Source organism: Phyllostomus discolor, chromosome 6 (genome assembly GCF_004126475.2).
Source record: "Phyllostomus discolor isolate MPI-MPIP mPhyDis1 chromosome 6, mPhyDis1.pri.v3, whole genome shotgun sequence".
Lineage (NCBI taxonomy): Eukaryota > Metazoa > Chordata > Mammalia > Chiroptera > Phyllostomidae > Phyllostomus > Phyllostomus discolor.
Window position 1 is genome coordinate 134,346,729 of NC_040908.2, and position 22,129 is coordinate 134,368,857.

General features: G+C 36.1%; 1 protein-coding gene across 19 annotated transcripts in view; it reads right to left on the reverse strand.

Moving 5' to 3' along the window:
• SOX6 (SRY-box transcription factor 6) overlaps positions 1-22,129 on the reverse strand; it is a 614,163-nt gene that overhangs the window by 345,397 nt on the left and 246,637 nt on the right. For all 19 annotated transcript variants that reach the window (XM_036029075.1, XM_036029074.1, XM_036029077.1 and 16 more), the window contains one exon: positions 14,959-15,199. In XM_036029075.1, the coding sequence (XP_035884968.1) occupies positions 14,959-15,195 (237 nt within the window). In that variant the 5' untranslated portion in view covers positions 15,196-15,199. The remainder of the gene's footprint in view (positions 1-14,958; positions 15,200-22,129) is intronic.

The following is a 22,129-nucleotide window of genomic DNA, read 5'->3' on the forward strand; positions in this document are numbered from 1 at the left end:
TTGCTCTACTCGCTCAGTTATTTTGAAAGTTACGGCTCACAGTACACATGCTCACTCAACTGGCATCTACTGCCCCCACAGACAAGTGCAGTGAAGTCATCATTGTTCACCTATGCACATCCCAGTCCACTCTCCTTGGCTGCCAGGTTACACTGATGTGGTGCAAACCATTCTCATTGTATTAGCAATGGCTTGACTTCTTCCAGACAGACCTTGTTGTATATGTATGTGTGTGTATATATATGATTTTTCTGCTTCGCCTGATTTTTCTGATTCTCTTCTTTAAACAACTTTAATAAATAGAAGAGGCATTCTACTATGGTGCTATTGGGTGACTGACAGAAAAGCTTTTTCTAACCTAGGTTCTAATACTTTCTTGCTAACAAAGGAAATCTAACCTTTTTAATATGCTGATAACAAATTGCTAACATTGATAGGTTCTTTCTCAGAGGAAAAGTATGTTTTTATCTAACATGACATGTTTTAAGGAAAGGCATTAGTTTAAGAAAGCTTGCATAAATGAAAATACTGAGTTTAGCTCCAATTACCAACAATGTATTCCTGACAAAAGTATCATTTGCTCTAATAATGAAATAAAATGTATTCTCTTTCCCTTTTATTAAAAACAATACTTGGTAGACTATATTAAGTTTATATAACATTCTCAAAGTTAGAATAACATTATGCTACTTTATTCTATTACTATGCTATCCAATAACAATAAATTTATTCATGCTGTATTAGAATACAGATTTCTAATGAACATTTGCTAAAGTCATAATTCCTAAAATCTAAAAAGAAAAATTCATTGTTTTTAAAATGTTACTTTGATTCAAAGAAAAAATTACAAAAGTTTTTTAAATGGCCACATCACCATGGTATCTAACCAGTGGAAGTAAATACAGTGAACAAAGTAAACATAGAAAAATATTAAAATCCCCAAACTTGTCAAGGCAATCACAAAGAAAATCCTTGCATCATCTATATATATATCATAAGCCTCACATACAGAATCAAATCTCAAGATTCAAAGGTCTCCAAAAATCTAATTGCTCAACCCCTTCTAGTACTTAAAGTCCCTGCACAGGAAAAGGTAGTGACAGTTAACAAGTAACTCTTTGAGCCAGATTGCCTAGCTAAATCCATTTTTCCATCTACCTCCTATATAACCCCAGACAAGTTACATAATCTCTCTGTGCCTTAATTTCCTCATTTATAACATGGGAGTGACAATAATAATAGTAGCACAGAACCTACCTCATACTGCTGCCATAAAAATTAAACTAATGAATAAAAATTAAATCTTATAACAGTATCTGTTATATAGTAACTGCTCAGTAAATGATGGTGGCATAGTAATGGTGGTTATTACAATTTCCCTAACAAGCAACTTTTTTGACTCTTCCTAACCACCACTGATAGAAGAGTTGGCACCTCTCGAAGCAGCTGATTCTATCACTGGAGGGCTGCCAAACATTCATATTTATAGAAATGTGAATTCTATTCCTCCAACCCATGGAACATTTCCATCCCATGGAAACGTTTACAATAGCAGCACTTTCGATATTTACACATAGCTATTATAGTACCCTTGTATTGCTTCTTTTTCTAAGTCATACATTCCCGGTTTCTTCATTTCTTCCTCATAAGACATAATTCAACTATCCTGATCATTCTCCCCTGAGTATGTCAATTTGTTTCTCTAGCTCTCTTAAAGAATAGTGCCCTGAACTGAATATGCTCAATATTGTCTAAATGACAAAGAATTAAGGCACAAATCACTACCTTTGTTGGGAACCACCCTGCCTGGTATCAGAAGCTGTAACCCCCGCCAAGGCTAAGGCTGAGGGAATGACCTTGGACCGTAAGCCAACAAGGAGACAAAAGCTTATCTCCCTGGCAGGAGTGCTACTTCTGCTCCTTTTACTTCACCCTGCCTGGCCCCCAATGCTTAGTCAGTTAGCCAATGACAGGTAAGATTCCCCAAGGGGGGAACGACCTAAGACAGGCACAATCACATGGGAGGCCTGTGAGGAAGGACTTTGGGGGCTACAGGAAAAGGGAGTGATGGACCCTCACCCCTCGGCTTTGACAAAGCCTGAGTCCTCATTGTCTGTGAGAAAATCTCCTTATCTCTCCGTTGCCTTAGTTCCCTTGCTCCACCTAAGCCTGAAACAATGGCAGGGTGGTGCTGCCCTGTGCTGGAAAGGGTGGGTGATCAGGCCTAAGAAAGAATATGTAAAATCCTGTGAAACCTGCTTTGTTTAGAATGCTCTCAATTGAATGATAAGGGTCCAAGGAAGAAGTAACTTTGTTCCTCAACGTTTTACAGTTCTTTGACCCTGACTCAAAATAGGCCCTCAGACTTCCTTGTTACCTATTGTTTGATCCTTACTTCCTAGCAATGAGTAATGAGCTTTACCTGAATTCTTATGCAAACGAACCCAATAAAAAGCCTGCTCAGGCAGGGGAACGGGGCGCTCTCCCTCAGGGGCGTCTCTCCCCTAGGGAGGGTGGCCATGGCGCTCCCCACTAGAGAGAGTGGCCGTTCCATCCCTATTTCCCCACAGGACCTGGTTGTCTCTGTGTATGTTTTCTTCGTGTTTCAACGAGCCATCCACAGCGTTCCTCGGTCACTGCAGGCTGGTGGCCGAGACATACCTTAGGATATCCTACTTTAAAGATCTAATGCCATGGGACAGGCAGCCTCATAGATGAGAATACCTGATAATGTTTTGGTAATGAAACAGAAAGAAGAGCTTTAAGGCTAGCCCACCTGATAAAGAATTCCCCAACATATGAAGCAACATTCTATCAAGGTTCAGCCAGTAGCTGATTCATGTGCCTACCAATCTCCAGACAGTTCACCAGGCAGTTCATTACTATTTAAACTACCACACAATATTCAACCTAACAACACCTACCAGGCTAGGCTGAGTTGGAAAAGATCATTTTAACCTTGAAACCAAGAAGTTCAGAATTAGCCAGACTTGGATATTATAGTTCAAGTTTTTCACTTTTGAGATAAGGAAACTGAAGTCAGTAGATATGAAGTGATGTCCCTAAGGTCACAGAGCAAATTGGTGACACAGATAAACACAGGCCTTCTATGAGGTAATATCCTTTCCTAAATAACCCCAGGGAAAATACAATATTTTCACTGATTCAAAAGAATGTGTTTTTGTTGGGATTTTTTCCCAACAACTTAAAGCATTAGGGAAGAAGTAGTATGATTATGCAAAAGTCAAAGAACTATGATTAGACAAGTTTGTCCAGAGTAAGTTTCTATGCATTTGGAGAATCTCACATGGTTCCATGGGGGTTTTCTTAAGAGGTAACTACTTACTTTAGTGTCAAGTTTATTATCTTCATGCTCCCCTCCTTTGCTGTTGTTTTCTAACCCATCTCAGAGACATTTCAGGGTGAACTTATAAAAAATAACTATTTTTGTACATAATAAGCAAAGCAGTTAGTATACTTTAAGTGACTTGGAGGCTATCATGGAAGCTTACATTATATGTACATCACAGAATTCAGATATTGGTCAGTTCATCAGGAACCCATTTTTCATATGGATCATCCAAAAGGATGAATACTTTGGTGTTTGTTCATCCCAGATATCATAATTAATAATCTGAAGCAAAGAAGAAAAAGAGGTAAAGGAGGGCAAACCCTCCCTACTCTCCATGAGAAACAGGAAAACAGCATTGAAAACAGCAGAGTCAAGGTACAAGGGACCTGTAGTATGAAAGTATGGCACAGGTGTTGGCAGAGAAGAGGAATGTGTGTAGTATGATATAAGTAATCTGTTTAAATGGTGTTTAATCCAGTTTCTGGGAAAGCTATCTTTAATTCAAGATAGAAATTAGAGCCATTGTGGGGGGCAGGGGATCTATAATCATTCAAGGGTATCAGAGAAGATTCAGTAAAAATAGAAAATAAGATCTAAAAGTCTCAGGAAAAAGGAAAGGTAGTTGGGATCCACTAGGAAAAGCGGCAGTAATTAGCTCCCCAGAAACAAATATCGATGTGATTATTTACCTATGTCTAGGTTGTCTATTTTTAAATGATGAGGACGGGGTCACAAAAATAACTCAAAGTATGCTCTTCATACCTCACAAATATTAACATTAAAAGGTACCAGAGCCCAATGAGGGTCTTTTAAACCCATTTTTTCCTTAATACAGATTCTGTTCTATTAACAGTAAAGTCCTTTTGTGGCCTAATTTTCCAAGGGAAGAGGTACCAGAGAAAAGATTGCTCTGTTTGTCACACACTGAGCACTCATGGCCACTCTGTGATCTCAGCAATCTCCCATCTGCCCTAGGATCTTGCCCAGTAAGGTTTCCAATTTTGAGAATTTCTCCACAAAAGCCTTCAAATTTCTTCCTAATACATCAAATACACATAATGGCTCACCAAGAAACTCTTGGTGATTCAGGAATTTTTACATAACATCTCTAGCTCTCTGGCTTAACTTTTTATAGATAGAACAAATACAGAAAAACAAAAAGTGATTTTTCAGAGGTTATGTTGTTTATAGAACAACTATTCAGCCATCAATCTATCCATCTGTATTTACATTTCCAGGAAAAGGGAAACTAGGCAAAAAATGTCACCATGTTCCACAAAGCAGCAAGCAAAAGTCTAATTCTGTCATCGGTCCCAAAGTCTGTTAGCTGTGTATTGTTCTACCTGCAGGCAACACACAAGCCTGGAATGATGTCTCAGTTGCAATCATAGAGCCTATACTTTCCCTCTGGCAGGGGTGAGAAGTGTGAATTTTTATTTTTCTGTCAACTTTCAAATGCCCCAAAATTTAGATTCAGATTAATTCCTTGCTCTACTGTGTCATTCCTTATGGACCCAAAAGGAGATCTAAACTCTAATCTTACTCCCGATTTCAGAAAACAAAATAAATAAACTATAGTCAACTTCACATACAAACAATATCACTATGAGAATAAAAAAATGAAAGAGGTATCTTTAGTAAAAGCTCACAAGGTACAAAATAAGTTAATACAGCTGAAGGGTAAATGTGAACTCTGAATTCAAGAGCAAAAATTTCTCAATTTGTTTACTGTTGGGAGCCGTTCTGCCTGGTTTCAGGGACTGTAGCCTCATTAACAGACAAACAAGTCCCACGGCTAGGGCTGCATGGAAAGGCTTTGGGGCCATGAGCCACTAAGGAGACAAAACCTATCCTCCTGGCAAGAGTGCAGCCTCTGCTCCCCACCCCCACACTTTACCCTGTTTGGCCCAGGTGGATGACTGGATAACCAATGACAGGTAAGACTCTTCAAGGGAGGGGCAGCCTAAGACAGGCACAGTCACAAAGAGACCATCAGGGAAGGACTTAGGGGACTATAGAGAAGGGACAGAAAGACCCTCACCCCTCAGCTTTGTCATAGCCTGAGTCCTCATTCTATCTGTAAAAACTCTTTTAATCTCCTGGCTGCTTTGCTCGCGCCACTGGACTCGGTCTGAAAGCAATGCCAAAGGCAGCTATGGCCTTATACTGGAATGAACAGCTCCTGGGGGCAAATCTGGCCTAGAAAGAATGTACATTTTGTCCTTTGAAGCCTGCTCTGCCTAGTATAACCCTGTTGATTACAGTGGCACCAGTGCTTTTGGTTATGACGCCATAACAAACACAAAAGGAGGAGATATTGGGGACCATTCTGTGTGGTTTCAGAGATTGCAGCCCCATGAGAGCAGGCTCTGAAAGGGGCTAGTAAGTCTCCCTGGAAAACCAGGTAATGCACGTGGTAGACATGATCTGACTCTAACACCAAGGGTTCCCGTGGGAATCAGGCCTGATAAATACATTGTATCCTTTGAAGCTTGCTCTGCTTTGCTTTGTATAGTTCTGCTGATACAAGCCGGATGTTTAAGTTCAAGGCATAACAAGTACACTCCTTATCTCATGAAATACATCTTAAAGACCCTCTGGCATCAGTATGACTAACAGACCCTGACCTATGGCAGATCTCTGTGTTCCTTCAATTGTTATCTATAGATAATACCTGTTTTTGTATGATTATAGCCTTTTGGCATTGATTGATGAGCTATCCATGCATGATGTATACACCTACATATACCATTCCCAATAAAAGCCATTTGGGAGGAGGGCTCAGGGTGTTCTCCACTAGAGGAAATTGCCACCGCCTTTCCCACCAGAACAGCAAGATTGTGTCCAGGATGACATATTTCTCATCCACGGTGGACGGGAGGAATTCTGTGGGATGGAGTTCCTCCCACAGTTCATGTATTACATTAGCTTAATTCTGGCTAACCCAATGCTTACATAAAAAACTACAAATTTATCACTGACACTTACCAAAAAGTCCCTAAATAATTGTAAATGCCAAAAAAAATTCTAATTCTTTGTATTTCCAGGCAAATGAATCTTTTCTATTATACCACCATAATCTATCAATGCTTGAATGAGGGCAAATTTCCTCCCAGAAGTTTGATGAACTTGATAATATTGAATTCTAAGTACTTTCAGTATACTGGCAGTGAAAATAAATCAGAGTTAAACTATAATGAAAGCAAGTTGATAAAATAACTTTCAATCAATTTATTAAACAATGCCTCCTATTTTCTAGAGTGCTAATGAAATATACAGAAAATAAACAAAATGCATATTCATTTCTCATTTTTCTGATTGTAAAATTTTATTAGCAAAGGTTTATAATTTGTATTGTACTCTGGATTTCATAATGTAGTTTAAAAGGATATATTGAACTGAATTTCATCACCAAGAAAAATAATGCCTAGAAGTCATGCTAATAATATTTGAAAGGTTAGTAGTATAAAAAATAAATATGACATCACATTGAAAGCTATAGTAAAAAAAAGGAATAATATCTTGAAGTTGTTCTTTAGAAAGGTTGCATTTCTCTTGGAAAGCAAGGAAAACTTATTGAGAGGACAATCAAACAGTAGGATAATTTGCATATCAAGGTAATTAAAGCACATTCATTAGATGCCTTCAGTTAGATAAGAAAGATTAGATATGTTTGGGGAGGAACAGAGTAGGGTCTTTTCTGCTTAATGCAGGTGTTTTGACTCAACAATCAAAGAGAACCCTTTCAATCTCATCTCTGAATGAACAGGGGATTAGGATGTGTTATGTTAAAGTCATCTTTATGGAAAGCAACCCTCTCCAAATTAAAGTAAGAAGGTAGGTCTAGAGGAGTGTGTATATAAAATCCCAGCTCCCCCCCTCCCAAAGAAATATGCTGCCTAACCAGGCACAACCATCTTATTCATGCCCATCTAGAAGGCCCTTAAAGGTTCACATTTTGCTCTAATCATGAGAAGTTCAAATTAGTCATGTGAATGAGTGCATGCTATATAATAAATACATTTACTTTCTATAAAATGTTCCTTAGAATTATAGAAATGTGTAAACTTTATTATCCCAGTATCATATTTCATTATAGTAATGTACCCAGATCATCACTGTGCAAGAAGGAATTCTGAACAAGTTCTTATGTATATTAATCAGAACCACCTATATACTGAAACACACTTGTGGAGTTCTACTTTAATCAGAAAGTTATTGGTGTCCTGAGATCAGCTTTCATTGATTACTACTGATCAATTATGACAAGAAGCCTATTTAAAAAAAAAAAAAAACTTCTGCCATTTGAATTCATCAAGAAAATAAAAGCTGAATGGAATAGCCTGCTCAGTCAAATTGTTCTGCTAGACTAGATCATACCAGATCTGCTATTAGTAATCAAGTCTTACTTTAAATAATTACCAAAAAGTGACTTTCCCTAAGTGTCTGGAAATGCTATAGAGCCCCAGCTATACTTTGGGCATGAAGGAATATTTGCTTGTGAAGAGTAGGAAAGCAAAGTCAAACCATAGGAGCAGCCTTGGCATCACTAAGGATATACACTAGCAGCATATTGGTGAAAGAAATGAATACAAAATATTTATAAGACCTAAAGATAGATACAACATAAAAATGAAGCAATTAGGGGAATATTGGCTGGATCCAGAAAAAAGGTAGTCCTAATGACCATGAAGGAATCTTATAAATTCTAAGTGAGTGTCAGTGATGGAGTTTGTTAAGAAAGTCATATTATAGTCAGTGCTCTGCAAACCCCAGTTACTGAATCTTATACAGCCTGAAAAATTAAATGAAAATAAACATGGCAGTGTCGCAGGTTCGAATCCCAGTCAGGGTTGCAGGCCATGACCCCCAGCAACCGCACATTGATGTTTCTCTCTCTCTCTATCTCCCTCCCTTCTGTCTCTAAAAATAAATAAATAAAATCTTTAAAAATTTTTTTAAAAAATAAACATGGCATATCCTATCTCCTTGAAAACATTCTATATACACAATTTTATTATACTGGGAAAAAATAAGAAATTATACTAAAGGTATGATTTTCTTTGAACTGTCAAAATACAAAAGAAATGCAAAAAGCCTTTGTACAGATGTAGCAAAGTACTAGATTTTTATATTTTGGCAGGTGCTCAATATGCAGCCTACATAATCACATGCTAATGACTGTGGTGTGTTCATCAGCATGCATACCTGATTCCTTCTTGCCCAAGGGGGATAAAGCCAACTATACCAGAGAATGTTACTGTTTCTGCTTTTGATAAAAGTTTTGGTAATATGCTTAATAAGAAAACTTTTCCAAAAAAGGTATATTTATAAAGGTATATTATATTATGAAGAAGAATGATAAAGTAATTCAAGTTTTCATAAACATCAAGATATTTTCAAGTAGCATATGAGTAATCATTTTGTTTAATTTATACAACCCAGATTTGGGAACTTTTTTTTAAATCCTCACTTGAGGACATGTTTATTCATTTTAGAGAGAGAGGAAGGTAGGGAGAGAAGGAGAGAAAGACAGACAGACAGAAACAGAGAGAGAGAAAAAAACATCAACATGATAGAGAAACATCAATCAGTATACACCCTGACTAGGTATTGAACCAGCATCACCAGGGATCAAACCTGCAACCTTTTGGTATATGGGACAAAGCTCCAACCAAATGAACCACCCAGCCAGGCCCCAGATTTTGGAACCTTTAAAAAAAATCACTTTTCTTTTATAGTGGGAATGAAACAATGCATATAACCAGAGGGTGAAATAAAAAGGTGACCAATGTGTTAACACTAGCCAACATTAGTTGTCTATTTCACAACCCACAACATTCAATAAAAATATGGTTTTATTTTTTGGTTCAAATTGTGAGTAAATCTGTCATTAAATTTTGAGACAATTTTGAGATATGTTTAAATAAGACAGTACTGTGTGTTAACACGGTTTCAAATTTGTAGAAAATGGGAAATTTCCCACAGGGCTTCCTAGAGAATGCTGTTTCATGACTCAGGGAGCAAGGATGGACATTTCCATTGTTACTGGAAGTTTAAGTTTGAACTTTACTTAACTTGAATGAATTTCCAAACTCCTAAAATGAAGGAGCAGTAATGGTTTCTCAAGAAGTCTAAACCTTGCTGGTTTATGGTTGGTTTGTTTTTTTCCAGTACCAAAAAGATGCACATAAATTTTGCCTTAGGTGTTAAGTCTATAAACTACTTAGGACTAAGTAAGTGAACAAGTGGGTTTCACTATACTTTCTAAAGTACAGGCTTAATAAAAGTGAGGAAAATTTGGGTGCTGCCTTATATCTTAAATGACTAAGTCTTACCAAAGGTTGGCAAAAATTCAAGTTTTTAAAATCTTTTAAAAGGCAACAAAATTAGAAATTTCTAAAAGTCTGTCACAACATAAAACATGACTGAGAAGGATTAAATCCTCACTTAAAATTTCTGGACTACGTTATCATGCAATGAAAACAGCTCCATTCCCAGAAATGGTACAAAGTCCACACCAGAGTTTTTATGATTCCAAGTAAACTACAGAAAACTCTCCAGAGTCGATTAGCAACTTCACTGGACTGAAAGCAAAAAAGGCAGAGAAGGAGAAGTTGTTTGCAAGCCAGAAAGTATTGTTCCCGACAGTTATTTATTAAATGTCCCCACACCTATTATTATTTCCTTTTAATTACAACAAAGGGCATTATTGGCATCTTTTATTTATAGCAGAAAAATATTTTTAAAACTTTTCTAGAAAATAAAACTCACTTGGGGGAATTTAATTGGTTTCCAAAATAAGGAGTTCTGATATTCTGGGGCTGAGAGTCCAGCATGGTTATTTCTACTTAATTGGACTAGTAGTTAAAAACCAGATGCATATAATCCCATTTTGGCTTAAAATATATATCAATATAAATGTGAATGTAAGTGTACACACGCACATGTGGAGAGAAGGTCCCACTTACAGTCTTGTCACTTTTTAAATCTTGTAAGAGACAATGTTGATGCCTTACCCACATTCCCATGGCCCACCCCGGAAATCACCTACAAACAGTTTCCTCTTAGGCAAAAAGCTTCTGTCCTCACCTGGGAACACTCTTTGTCCAGGAGACGCCTACCCTCCCCCACCTCCCTGGTCGCAGCAACTTCATTTCCTGTTCATTCTTGACTAAACTTCTGCCCACATGCACATTACTTAAAATAGTCTCCTCACCTTCTGTGTGAATCTTGGCTTCTTCAGAATCAATGGAAACTCCTCAAAGGATAACCTCCCTAATTGTTCACCCTTCCACTTATCAAACTCTCACCTGCAGGAGTGCAATAGCTTTCCTAGTAAGTGTTCTTGTTACCGCTGTTCTCTCCTACAACCCATTCTCCACACAGGAGCCAATGTGATCTTTTAAAAACATGAATCAGTTAGTCTCACTTAAAATCAGCCGGTGGCTTCCTCTTGCACTTGAAGTGAAGTCCAAACTCCTCACTATAGCCTATGATACCCCACAGTATCTGCCCTCCGCCTGCTGCCTCCTTGATTTTATCTCATACTGTTCTCTCCCTCACCCATTCCCCTCAAGCCATTCTGTTGTTTCCTGTTGCTCAAACACACCACCCAAAAGGCTTCTGCACTTACTCCAAATTTTTACACAGTTTGCTCCTTCTCATTATTCAAATCTCAACTCAACTATCACCTCATCAAAAAGACCTTCTCTGGACTGTTTAAAGTAGTCATCTCAATCACATTTGCTCATTTAATTTTCTTCACTCACTTATTATTTTCTAAAACTGTTTCACTCTGTGAAACTTCTTTACTGTCTGTCACACTACTAGAATCTAAATTCCATGATAGAAGAGATCACATCTGTCTTATTCACAAGAAAGTCCCTGTGCCTGGAACTCAGTAGGTCCTATATACTCAAGTAACCTTTAACTGGCAATTATTACAACATGGTGCCACATTCAGGCCACTCAACACTACCACAAAATGTTCCTCTATGCATGGTAACATTAAAAAATTTTTCCACAAAAAAATTATGTGAATTTATTCCTGCTTAACGAACCAGTCCTAATGGGAACAAAAACATATTTGAAGGGACAGCATCTATATTCCTCCACCAAAAACAGGTGCTGCTACACCAGCATTGCAATGAAAATAGTAATGATTGTACAAGCAAACAAGGACAGTGAATTCTTATTTACACTAACTTTTCAGCCTTTGACTGGATCTTACCAATTGACACACTGCATTAAAGTTAAAATCAAACATTTTTGCATCCAAAAGTAATTGTAATTAAAGTTGGAATCTAAAACTTTTTTTAAATCTCAAATTGGTCTTTGAATGCCAATCTCTAAAAGTTCTATTTTCCTTCTTTACTTATGTCATAATAAATTCTTTTCCTTCTTTGAAACTGTGTAGTCCCTCATATTTTATTGGAATGCCACTTCAAAATAAAAAACCAGAATTTTAACATTTAAAGATCTCTTTTCTAATCAGGAAGTAGGGATCAGCAGAACTTCTCTGCTTAGTCTTTACCCTCTCTTACAGAGAAGCTCCTTTGTGGTCTTGATGTTTCAAAGTAAAACCCTCTCTGAACCCAGTAGATAAGACACTTTTAGTGCCTGTTTCTAACTGTTCGTGAGGGAAGGCCATTACAGAAAATAAGTAACAATGGAAACTGAATGGGTGCTAATAGAATTTTTGTTGTTGTTTTTTAGACTTTCTTTTAAATTTTATTTCCCCACAACTATTTCATGGGGTTCAATTACAGTGAGTAACAGATATGATCCATTGAGGAGAACTATACATTTCACTTAACTTCATAAAAATCTTTTTGTACTTTATATTTACTTGAAAGTAAAATGAGGTAACATGTTTATTAAATTGTACTTTCATGACACTCCCCCCTCTCTGACACACACATACACACACTATGTGTAAGTTTGCAGGGCTACCCAGAAACCTAATATCCTTCTATTGTTTTTCTTTCCCAAGAAGAAAAATTGTTTGGTGATATGATACTTGCAATGTAAGTCATTACAGGTCTGATGTTACAGTTGTTACACAGCACACAGTACTGAATCTACTGAATGAAAAGGGGGCACAAAGGGAATTTCCAAATGCAGCTGCTATTTCCCATTTGTTAAATCCTTTTACTGGACCGTATAAGTACACAGCTGGGAAATACTATAGAGTGGGAGGTAAAACAAAATATTTTGGCTTCCAGACATTCAGAATATACAATGGGTCCAATGGAAAGCAATGCCTGACCTCAAAAAAGGGTGAAAATTTGAAAATATTTTTAACAGGGATGATTTCTTTTAGATTAATATATGACATATTTGTGAATTTAAACCACTGTATACTACCATAAATTCCACTTAATATGAATTTGGTAAGCACATTATTAATATATCTATTTTCTGACAAAATTTTAGATAAAACTTTGAGAATAATTCATGGAAACAATTTGGCACCTGCCAAGAGACACACAAAATGATATTGAGAAAATTAAGCAAAGTACTCTCTAAAAAAGTAAAATATGAACTGTATTATTTCTGCCTTAACCTACATTTTCCAGTTTATTATTATCTTTCCATGACTATATTTGGCATAAAAGCAACAATATATCTTGAGCCCACCCCTTCTCTCTATCCCATCAGCCTCCACTCTAATCCAAGCTACTATCATCTGTTACCTGAATTTCTAAAATAACCTCCAAATAGGTCTGTCTTCCTCATTTTGCTCTGTCTCCCTCCCATCCACCCATACTACAGCCAGAACAATCTGTTTAGAATATTTTAAACCCCTCAATGCCTTTCCATTGTACTTAGAATCAAGTCTTACTTCTATAACATCTTGTTGGGTATAGCCCCTCCCAATCTCTCAACCACATCTGATGATACACTGCATCCTCTCTCATTATACTCCAGCAACCAAAATTATCTTAAATTTCCTAAAACTCAGCTATATTTTCTTACCTCAAATATTTCATACAGGCTATTCCCTTTGTTACTCTTACTCCTTCTTCTACTCTTTGCTTGGCTTATTCCTATCATCCTTAGATCAGTGAGGGCATTCCCACCTATCCATTCTAAATTAGGTTTATGCCATTATATTCTCACATAGCACTCTGTTCTCTTTCTTCCTAATGCAAATCACAATTTTAATTATATATCTGTGTATATATGCAAGTTTGTTTATTTATTTATTTATGTTCCTTCTCCTAGATACAAACTCCATGAAGGCATAATCATGCATGTTTTATTCACCAGCACCTAGAAGAATGCTGCACCCAGAGAAGGTGCTACATAAAAATTTGTTGAAATAAAAATAAAGTACAGCTCTAATATCTTGCCAAAACGTCAGCGGCAATGACTGGATATCTATTTCCCCATGTTGTCTTGGAGGTATAAAATGAACCACTGAAGTTCAATCAGAAACATAGACTTTCAGTCTTGCTTTATTGTATACCTTCTCTCTTTGCCCTATTCAAGACAAATAAATCTTCCAGTGGATCTAATTGTGTAATGTTGATACCCTTTGAATCTAAAGTTAGTCTAGAAAAGTCTCATTTTTTCTTCCAATCTCCTAAATCTCACCTACTGTTCTAAAGCACTAAGTTATGTCTGCAAAATCATCTGAAACAAAAAGTCTGCATCTGTAAATTATGAAATCAAGCCTTTGAATTGGATCTAAGACATTAAGCATAGTGCAAGAATTTAAATATATGTTATTAGTAGTAAAGGCATTTTTTAATATTACCTTATTTTTAATTAAGGAATAAATTTTTCCCAATTGCCCACTTAAAATATTTTTCATTAATTAACTTAAGCAAAAGTTAAGAAATGTAAAACAGAGTTTAAAATTTCTAATCAAATAAAATATGTTAAGGTTTTGGTCAGTTCTAGATGGTAAAGAAAAATGAATATTTTTGCTTTAAGTTAGACAGTGAACGTTTCTTACTATGGTTTCTGTTTTGATGGTTAAAGACAGAATTGAACATGAGGAAGCTGACTAACACCCTGCATGTATCTGATGTTGTTGCTTCTACCTTTAGAGAAAACTCTTCCAGTCTGATGGAATGACACTCAAAAGTTTTGCATGAACTTTTGAAATTAATATATAGGAACATAAATGAGAAAATCTTTATTATAAATCAAGAATGGCCACCAAAAATGAAAACTACCTGCATTTCCTCCTGAGATATATTCTCCATATGATCTCATTCACATAGACATGTTTGCTTAATACAATTTTTCAATGCTGATACACAGCCACACTTTATTTGATCATACATATTTTGTGGTATTATCAACTTCATCACCTTAGATTCAGAGATTCAGAGAATATGATAATCAAATCTCCCCCAAAATTAAATTAAATGTATTTTGGCAAGATGACCTAATAATGGACAAAAACTAAATCACAAACCACTTTTCAATTTTTCCCAGTTAGAATAATATTAATATGTGTGGTGGTTGTTTTATGATTTGAGCACAATGAACTCTAATTGTATGTATTTGAACTTTCTCTAAAACTTCTTTGTAATGAGACCATACTAACCAACACACTTAGTGACAGTGGTTAGATTTTAAACGCTCACCATTCTTTGCTGAGAAGACAGAACGCTGTCCCAGTCAGCATCTTGTTGAATGGTATTGACAAGTGTTGGTAGCTCCTCAGAGTGAGGTTTGTTGTGCATTATGGGGTGCAGAGGCAGATGGGAGGCCACATGTTGATCACTGCTCTCTTCCTTTTCCCTTGAGGTCAAATCTTGGGTCATCGCTTCCTCTCCATCAGCTGAACAGGCAAATGGAGAGGTGGCTTGCTTGGAAGACATTCTTCTGCAGAGTAGGAAACAGCATGAATTAAAAAGGACTGTTGATAACCAAAAAAAAAAAAAACCTTACATTTGACTAATTCAAAAAAGAAGAAAAGTTCTCTAACTTCAGAGGTACTTACCATCTACTCTAAACCACTGAAAAAGAACTCTTAGCTTATCTGTTTCACTTCCCCTTTTTTATTTTAACTTGCAAAACTTTTCCCAGTAATTGCTGCATATTTTCTCTCTCACCAATCCATAAATGAGGTTTTTATGGAATAAGTTTTCATTATGTATAGTATATGTATGTGTGTATTCCTCACCCCCAGTTCTCCCAACTAGATTATAAACTTCTTGAGAATAATTTGGTTGATTTGTCTAGCAATGAAAAAAAAAATGAATGAACTGGGAAATGAGCCAGTCTGGAAGATGATTTGTAAGTACATATATCCAAATTTCACTTAAGCTTTACATTAGAACACAAGAAGTCTGTGTAAGAAAATATAATCAAAAGAGTAAGTAATCTGTGATGAGCATCCCAGGCAAATTTGGTCCTGAACTCTCAGTTTACACCTTGCATTCAGCGCTGGGTCTGACACTGTGCAGTATCAATGGGATCCTTTTCTAAAGACCTTTAAGCTGTGTCAACTGCTGTAATTTAACTTTTAGGTGACACATTGATTGAGTGGCTGATACTGTTAGACTAGTCTTAAGGCAGTTTTATAACATGTGAATTAAGAATATGAAACAACTATGCCTTTTTTAATATTAGAAAATATAAACAAGATTCAAAGCATTTAGTATGAAAATAATAAAATGTGTACAATGCACAATATTTTCAAAGCTCCAAAAACAATTACTGAACATCCATCTATGTAGCTACAAGTAAATATTAATTACATTCAGCCTGCTTACTTGGTCTCCAGTCTGTGCTTTCATATACAATCAGAAAATCATTATTATTAAACAGAATTTCAGAACTTTTACAATATCACTTTATCAAGGTGATTCTCTTAGCAAAATGCTTAGAAATAAAACCACCCAAAGTTTTTACTGTATTTCTTAAGATTTTATTTATTTAGTTTTAGAGACAGGGGAAAGAAGGGAGAAATGGAGGGAGAGAAACATCAGTGTGTGGTTGCCCCTCACACAGCCCCCATCAGGGACCTGGCTGGCAACTCAGGTACATGCCCTGACCGGGAATCAAACCAGAGACCCCTTGGTTTGCAGGGTAGCACTCAATCCACTGAGCCACACCAGCCAGGACAAAACCACCAAAATATTTTAAATTAAAACAAGAAGCAATTGAACATCTTTTCTAAAACTTTATGTCATTTTTGGTTTTTAGCATATTTAGCTCTAAAATTGCTGTGTAACGAAAGGAATAAAATCTCCACCTTAATTGCTCTTTAACATGAATTGATTTCATACCATTTTTTTGAAAAATGCACAAATCAGTTAACATAGGAAACCACATGAGCATTTTTCAAATTAGCAAATCATTAACTTGCTAGTACTGTTTCTACAGACAAATAAATACTGATTAAAGGGTCTAGAAATCTGAGATTAACAGTTAAATTTACAAATCTGTCACATGCTTTCATGAATATTGCAGTGAAGGAAATATCAAGTGCAAAGAAAAATAATTAAGTTAATTCCAATTTAAACAGTAGTTTTTATGTAGCAGCCCATGTTTCACATAGGATTTAACAGCTAATGCTAAATTTCTCACAATTAATGAGAGGGCTCAGATTTAGTATCCTACAGTGAAAAAAATTAAGATAAGATCAGCTAATCTAATTATGTGCAGTTCTAAATAAAAGTATTATAGGTTTTTGAAGTGCTTTGAAACATATTAAAATACCAACACCTACATAGAATAATCATTCTACAAATATAAAAATTTCATCTATTAGACTTGATACTAGAAAATAAAATGAGGAAGGAAGTACAGAAGAATGTCTCTATCTTCTTTGAAAAGAAATAAAATGTTCTGAAGAGTGCTATATCAAAGAATGAGGTAGGTATATTCTTGACCAACCTCTATAAATACTAATAAATGGACTAATGTATACCCACTTAAGGAAAATGATACCAAAGGGTGTTTCTTAGTCTACATGAATCACTCAGGAGTGTCCAAGCTGTGGCCTGCATGCAGTTCAGGATGGCTATGAATGTGGCCCAACACAAAATCATAAATTTATTTAAAACACTATGAAATTTTTTTTGTGATTACATGTCACAGTGTATTTCATGTGTGGCCCAAGACAACTATTCTTCTTCCAGGGGGCCCAGAGATGCCAAAAGGTTGGACACCCTTGCTCGAGTTTACCTCACTGGCCTCATAAATACTACAGTAAAACCAGGCAAATTATAACTGTCACAGAAGTTTATCAAGAGCTTGCCATAAACAACAAGAATGTTTTTATAGTTCAGATAATGACAGTATCAATAATGTAATCATTCACATTAAAAACAAGAGAATGAATTTACTGCTGCTTTTTGAAACAGCTCAAGACAATTGAAAGTGATAATCCAAAACTCATAGGGACTGTAGCTCCCCAACAGCCTCTTGTTATAAAGTGACTTGGCTCCTTCCAATAGCAATATCTGTGACTGTTGCTTTAGTATAAATTAATCATGACACAAAATGCAAAAGTCTCTTAAGAATAATTTCAACTGCAAACTGCACAAATGAACAATAGTGAACAATCCTAATTAAACACAACCATGCAGCTGTAAAAATAGACTAAATCTGTCCAAAGCCATGAGTTGAGTTTAAAGCCTGGTTTGTTAGAGTGTTTTCTTAAGGAAGGCTGGGCCCTCAGTCTTAATCAGCCAATAAATTATTTCCTGCAATTACATTAAATAGAAAATTATCTTCAAATGGGGAGTGTTAATTGAAAATCAAAATTCAGAGGGAAGTTTAGAAATTACACGCTGAACACAATTAGTGAGGAAAGGCTTCACCTCTACTTCATCAACAGTCTTCTGGTGATTCCTCCAGTGACCATTCAGGAAAGCTACCTATTTATAACATCACACAATTTTCTTATTTTGCACCTACAAATACAAATGTGCATCAAGGTTGAAAATAAAAAATAGGCTTCTAAAAAAAAACACTGTTGACTCTGACTGTTCTGCCTCAGCTCACACCATTATTAAGGGACAAAAAGAGGGGAAGGTAGGACAATAATGCTATGACCAAGGAAGGTATACTCAACTTTGAAATCTCTGCCTTTGGCAAGGGAATTAACATTTTTTTTATTTCAAGGAGAATACTTTTCCATACCATATTTTACTTAAGTTTCTTGTGTTTACTATAGTTCTCAAATATGTTGTTAGCAGAGAAGAAGGTGATTTTGTTCTTATTGCTAGTATTGCTCCATTCTGGGCATTTTCGTCTGATAAAATTGCTGGGCTTATTTCAGGTTTGTTTGTTGTTTATTTTTATTTTTATTTTTTATTGATTTCTAGAGAGGAGGGAAGGAAGGGTAAGAGAGAGGGAGAGAAACATCAATCAGTTGCCTCTAGTACGGGGGACCAAACCCCCAACCTAGACAGGAGCCCTGACCAAGAATCAAACCCAAAACACTTTGGTTTACGGGATGATGCTCCAACCAACTGAGCCACACTGCCCAGGGCCCAGGTTTGTTTTTTATTTTATTTTGTTGTAGTTTTTGTTTGGGGTGGTGGTTTCATTGGATTTTTAAAAGGAAAGTATGTACAAATGCATTTTAATGCACAGTTTATTAAATAAGTCAGATTCACTGATTAGATTCGATTTACTGATTATTTTTTGCACAATTACTTTATTAAAGAGTCCTTCAATTTACTGATTGCATCCTCATTCATTTCATTTCTTTAGTTTAACTTTCCCTTTTAAAACATTTTACTAGACCAACTAAACAGTATTCTAGAAGCTGCAAAGCTTGTTGGTAATGCTTTTAATATAACCACTGCACCATAGCTACTCTCTTTAGAAATTTATAAATCAAATATACACCTGTTTTAATGTTTTATAATGTCATATCACATACTTACTTTTATTTTTAATGCTCATACCAGTAATTTTCCATTACAAAAACTTTCACCCCCAATGTATTAGAATGGTATCTTACTTTAGTGGCTGCCATATATAACTAATACGCAAAAGAATAAAAATCCTTGTGAAAATGGTCGCTCTCCACGTGACTTTACTTTGTTTTATTTTTGCACTATAACTTAAAAATCATTCACATGAATTGTTTTTTTAATTTGTAGTAAAAAAAATCTCCCTAGTTATACCCCCTGAAAACAGGGGGTTATAATGGAAGTGCTGACACAACCCTAACTACAGCAGCGCAAATGTTGCCGCTATAATACACAAAATCAAGTTCTATTATTCTAAACGATCCTCACTCATGGGATTTTTCTTTACTGTGCTCCCAGCCAAACTGCTGAAGCATGAAAAATTTAAATGCAATCAAATGTGCCCAATTCTACTTTACTAGAACAAGTGTCTACAGTGGTACAATCTTAAAAGGAGATGCAACAGATTTGTTTGGTGTTTTTTTTAACTGTTTATTTATAATACAGTGCATTGGAGATAAAATAAAAGAGGAAATTACACTCACATGGTACCAGTGTATTGACTACACAGAGTACATTATAATCAGAGAGAAAAACTACATTGTCAACTTATCACATTGGTTAAACAAGATGGTTTTCTGGGGCATGGCTATTATCAAGTAAAACCTCCAAAGAGAATTACATATCTTTGGGACACATAAAACTAAATTCCCGTCATGTGTTCCCCGAGTTTGAAATGTCTCTGCCCAGTAGATCAAGTGAATTCCCAGGATGCCAGGCCACTGGAAAGAACTTCGGGGCTTAGGACTTTTGGGAATGAGATTGTCAGGGATAAAGTCTCCTGTAATGGATAATGTTTTCTAGGAAGTCAGTAGGAGTGCCTCTGGAAAGATGATCATTATTTTATTCCAATACCCCAGTATAAAATCTGAATGTTTAGACCATTACAAACCTACTCAGAGAGTAAATTTACTTTATATCCTTTAACAAGATATCAAGATTAGCTGGTCCATGACACTATAAAATGGTGAGGACTGGATATATACACATTAAGTGCTCTATTTCAGAAAATCACAGTTTCTAGAACTTTAAACCTTTCTGGTTTGATGTTATTTTTTAAAAAAGTTTAGTTGCATATGTTTAAAGGTTAAGATTACTTTAAAACAACTTTGTCATAAGGCATAGGCACTCAAAATTACTTTTTTTTTCTTTACTACTGCTTGGGAAAAGGTCCATCTCTAAACTATTATTTGGTGCTTAATGTAACTATAGATCGGAGCCACTGAATTTATTAGAACAATATTTTTAACCTGATTTTTTAAATGTTTTCATTACTTCTAACATTATTATCAAATGGCATTCACTTTTTAGGTATGTTACACTTATTCAAAAGGAGCCCTGATTTGAACATAAAGTGACATTTTAATAGTTGGTTTACTTAAAGAAAAAAATAATAATTCAGGCCAACAGTCACATTTTTCTTTTTGCAACTCCGCCCAGGCTACAAAGGTAGATTTATTCCAGTCACAGAATTCATTGTTAATTCAATCCTGCAATTGATCTGATACTGAGAAATAAACAAAGAATTTTCAAAAAATATAATAAGTGCCTCTCATTTAAAGGAGCATGATTAACAGATACTTTCAGCTGCCAAATGCACAATGCCCAGGAACCCTGACGAAGGATACCAGTCCAGCCAACCTAGGGCAAAGAATGATTGAAAAACCTTCCTGTACTTCCAATTCCTACATTTAAGGATGGCGGGAGCAGGTGGGGGTGGGGGGAGGGAGGAACCCTGACCCCAGACACTAAAATAAAGACATCCCTTTAACACTTTTCCTGTTTCATTTGGGTAAAGCCTGTGGGTTGTTAGTGATTCCTTGCACTGTTTTATCCAGCACTACCTCCTCTCCCCAACTCCACACCCTCAAACTTCCCAAGGCTCCTGCCAGGTTTTTCTCTCTCTTCCCATCAGTTTAATGAGAACATTTTAGTGAAAAAGAAGGTAACTGTTTTCAGAGCTACCTTGGAGAATTATAAGCCAAACTTTTCAAGTGTGTAGTAGCTCTTTCAGAACAGACATAGTAACATACGCAGACAATACCTGTTGGAAGAAAACTCACCGATTTGAGATAGCTGTCAAATCAATAGAGATGAGGCCAATGAAATATGCTTGAAGCCCTTGAAGTGTGTATAAGAAGGGGCTTAAATTAATGGATTTTAGCTTATCTAAGCCTTCTAATTTTTCACAGCAAAGCACCAAAATTGTCTCCAAAGGCCTTCTGAGGTTCTTACAAAACAAGAACTACCTGGAACAGATTCTTCTCAAGTCATCAAAGTTTGTGTTTCTAGAGTTTATATTTAGCTGACAATATTGCTGTCACTTTATATAGCTTAAGACTGTTCTTTGGACTAGAGCTCATATGTCTTGGAATGCTTTGACTCATGAATTGTTTCTCCTGATAATGTTACATCACGTAACCACCTCTGTCTAATTGGTTAGTATCTGCTGGAAGAGGTAGCGACTAGCCTAACCACTGGCCTGCCTGCTGGTGTGCCTATGGAAAACCTACAATTATTACATGTGTCCCTGAGTATCCACTTTCTTCCCAGGATCAGAACAATTTGACTTCACATAGCCTCTATCTATACTTTTTGCCTGACAGAAACAATACTGAATTTTTCTCACAGTTTATGTACCAGTAACTCATTGGGATTCTTTGCTCTGGGAGCCAGGCCCAAAATATATAAATAAAATCAGCCACTTAACAATAAGAGCAAAACCAAACAATAGCTACTATAAATATACACTAACTTAGAGGATTTTAATCGAGCACAATGACTTCATAGTTCAACTGAAGGACCTCAATATGGTTTGAGT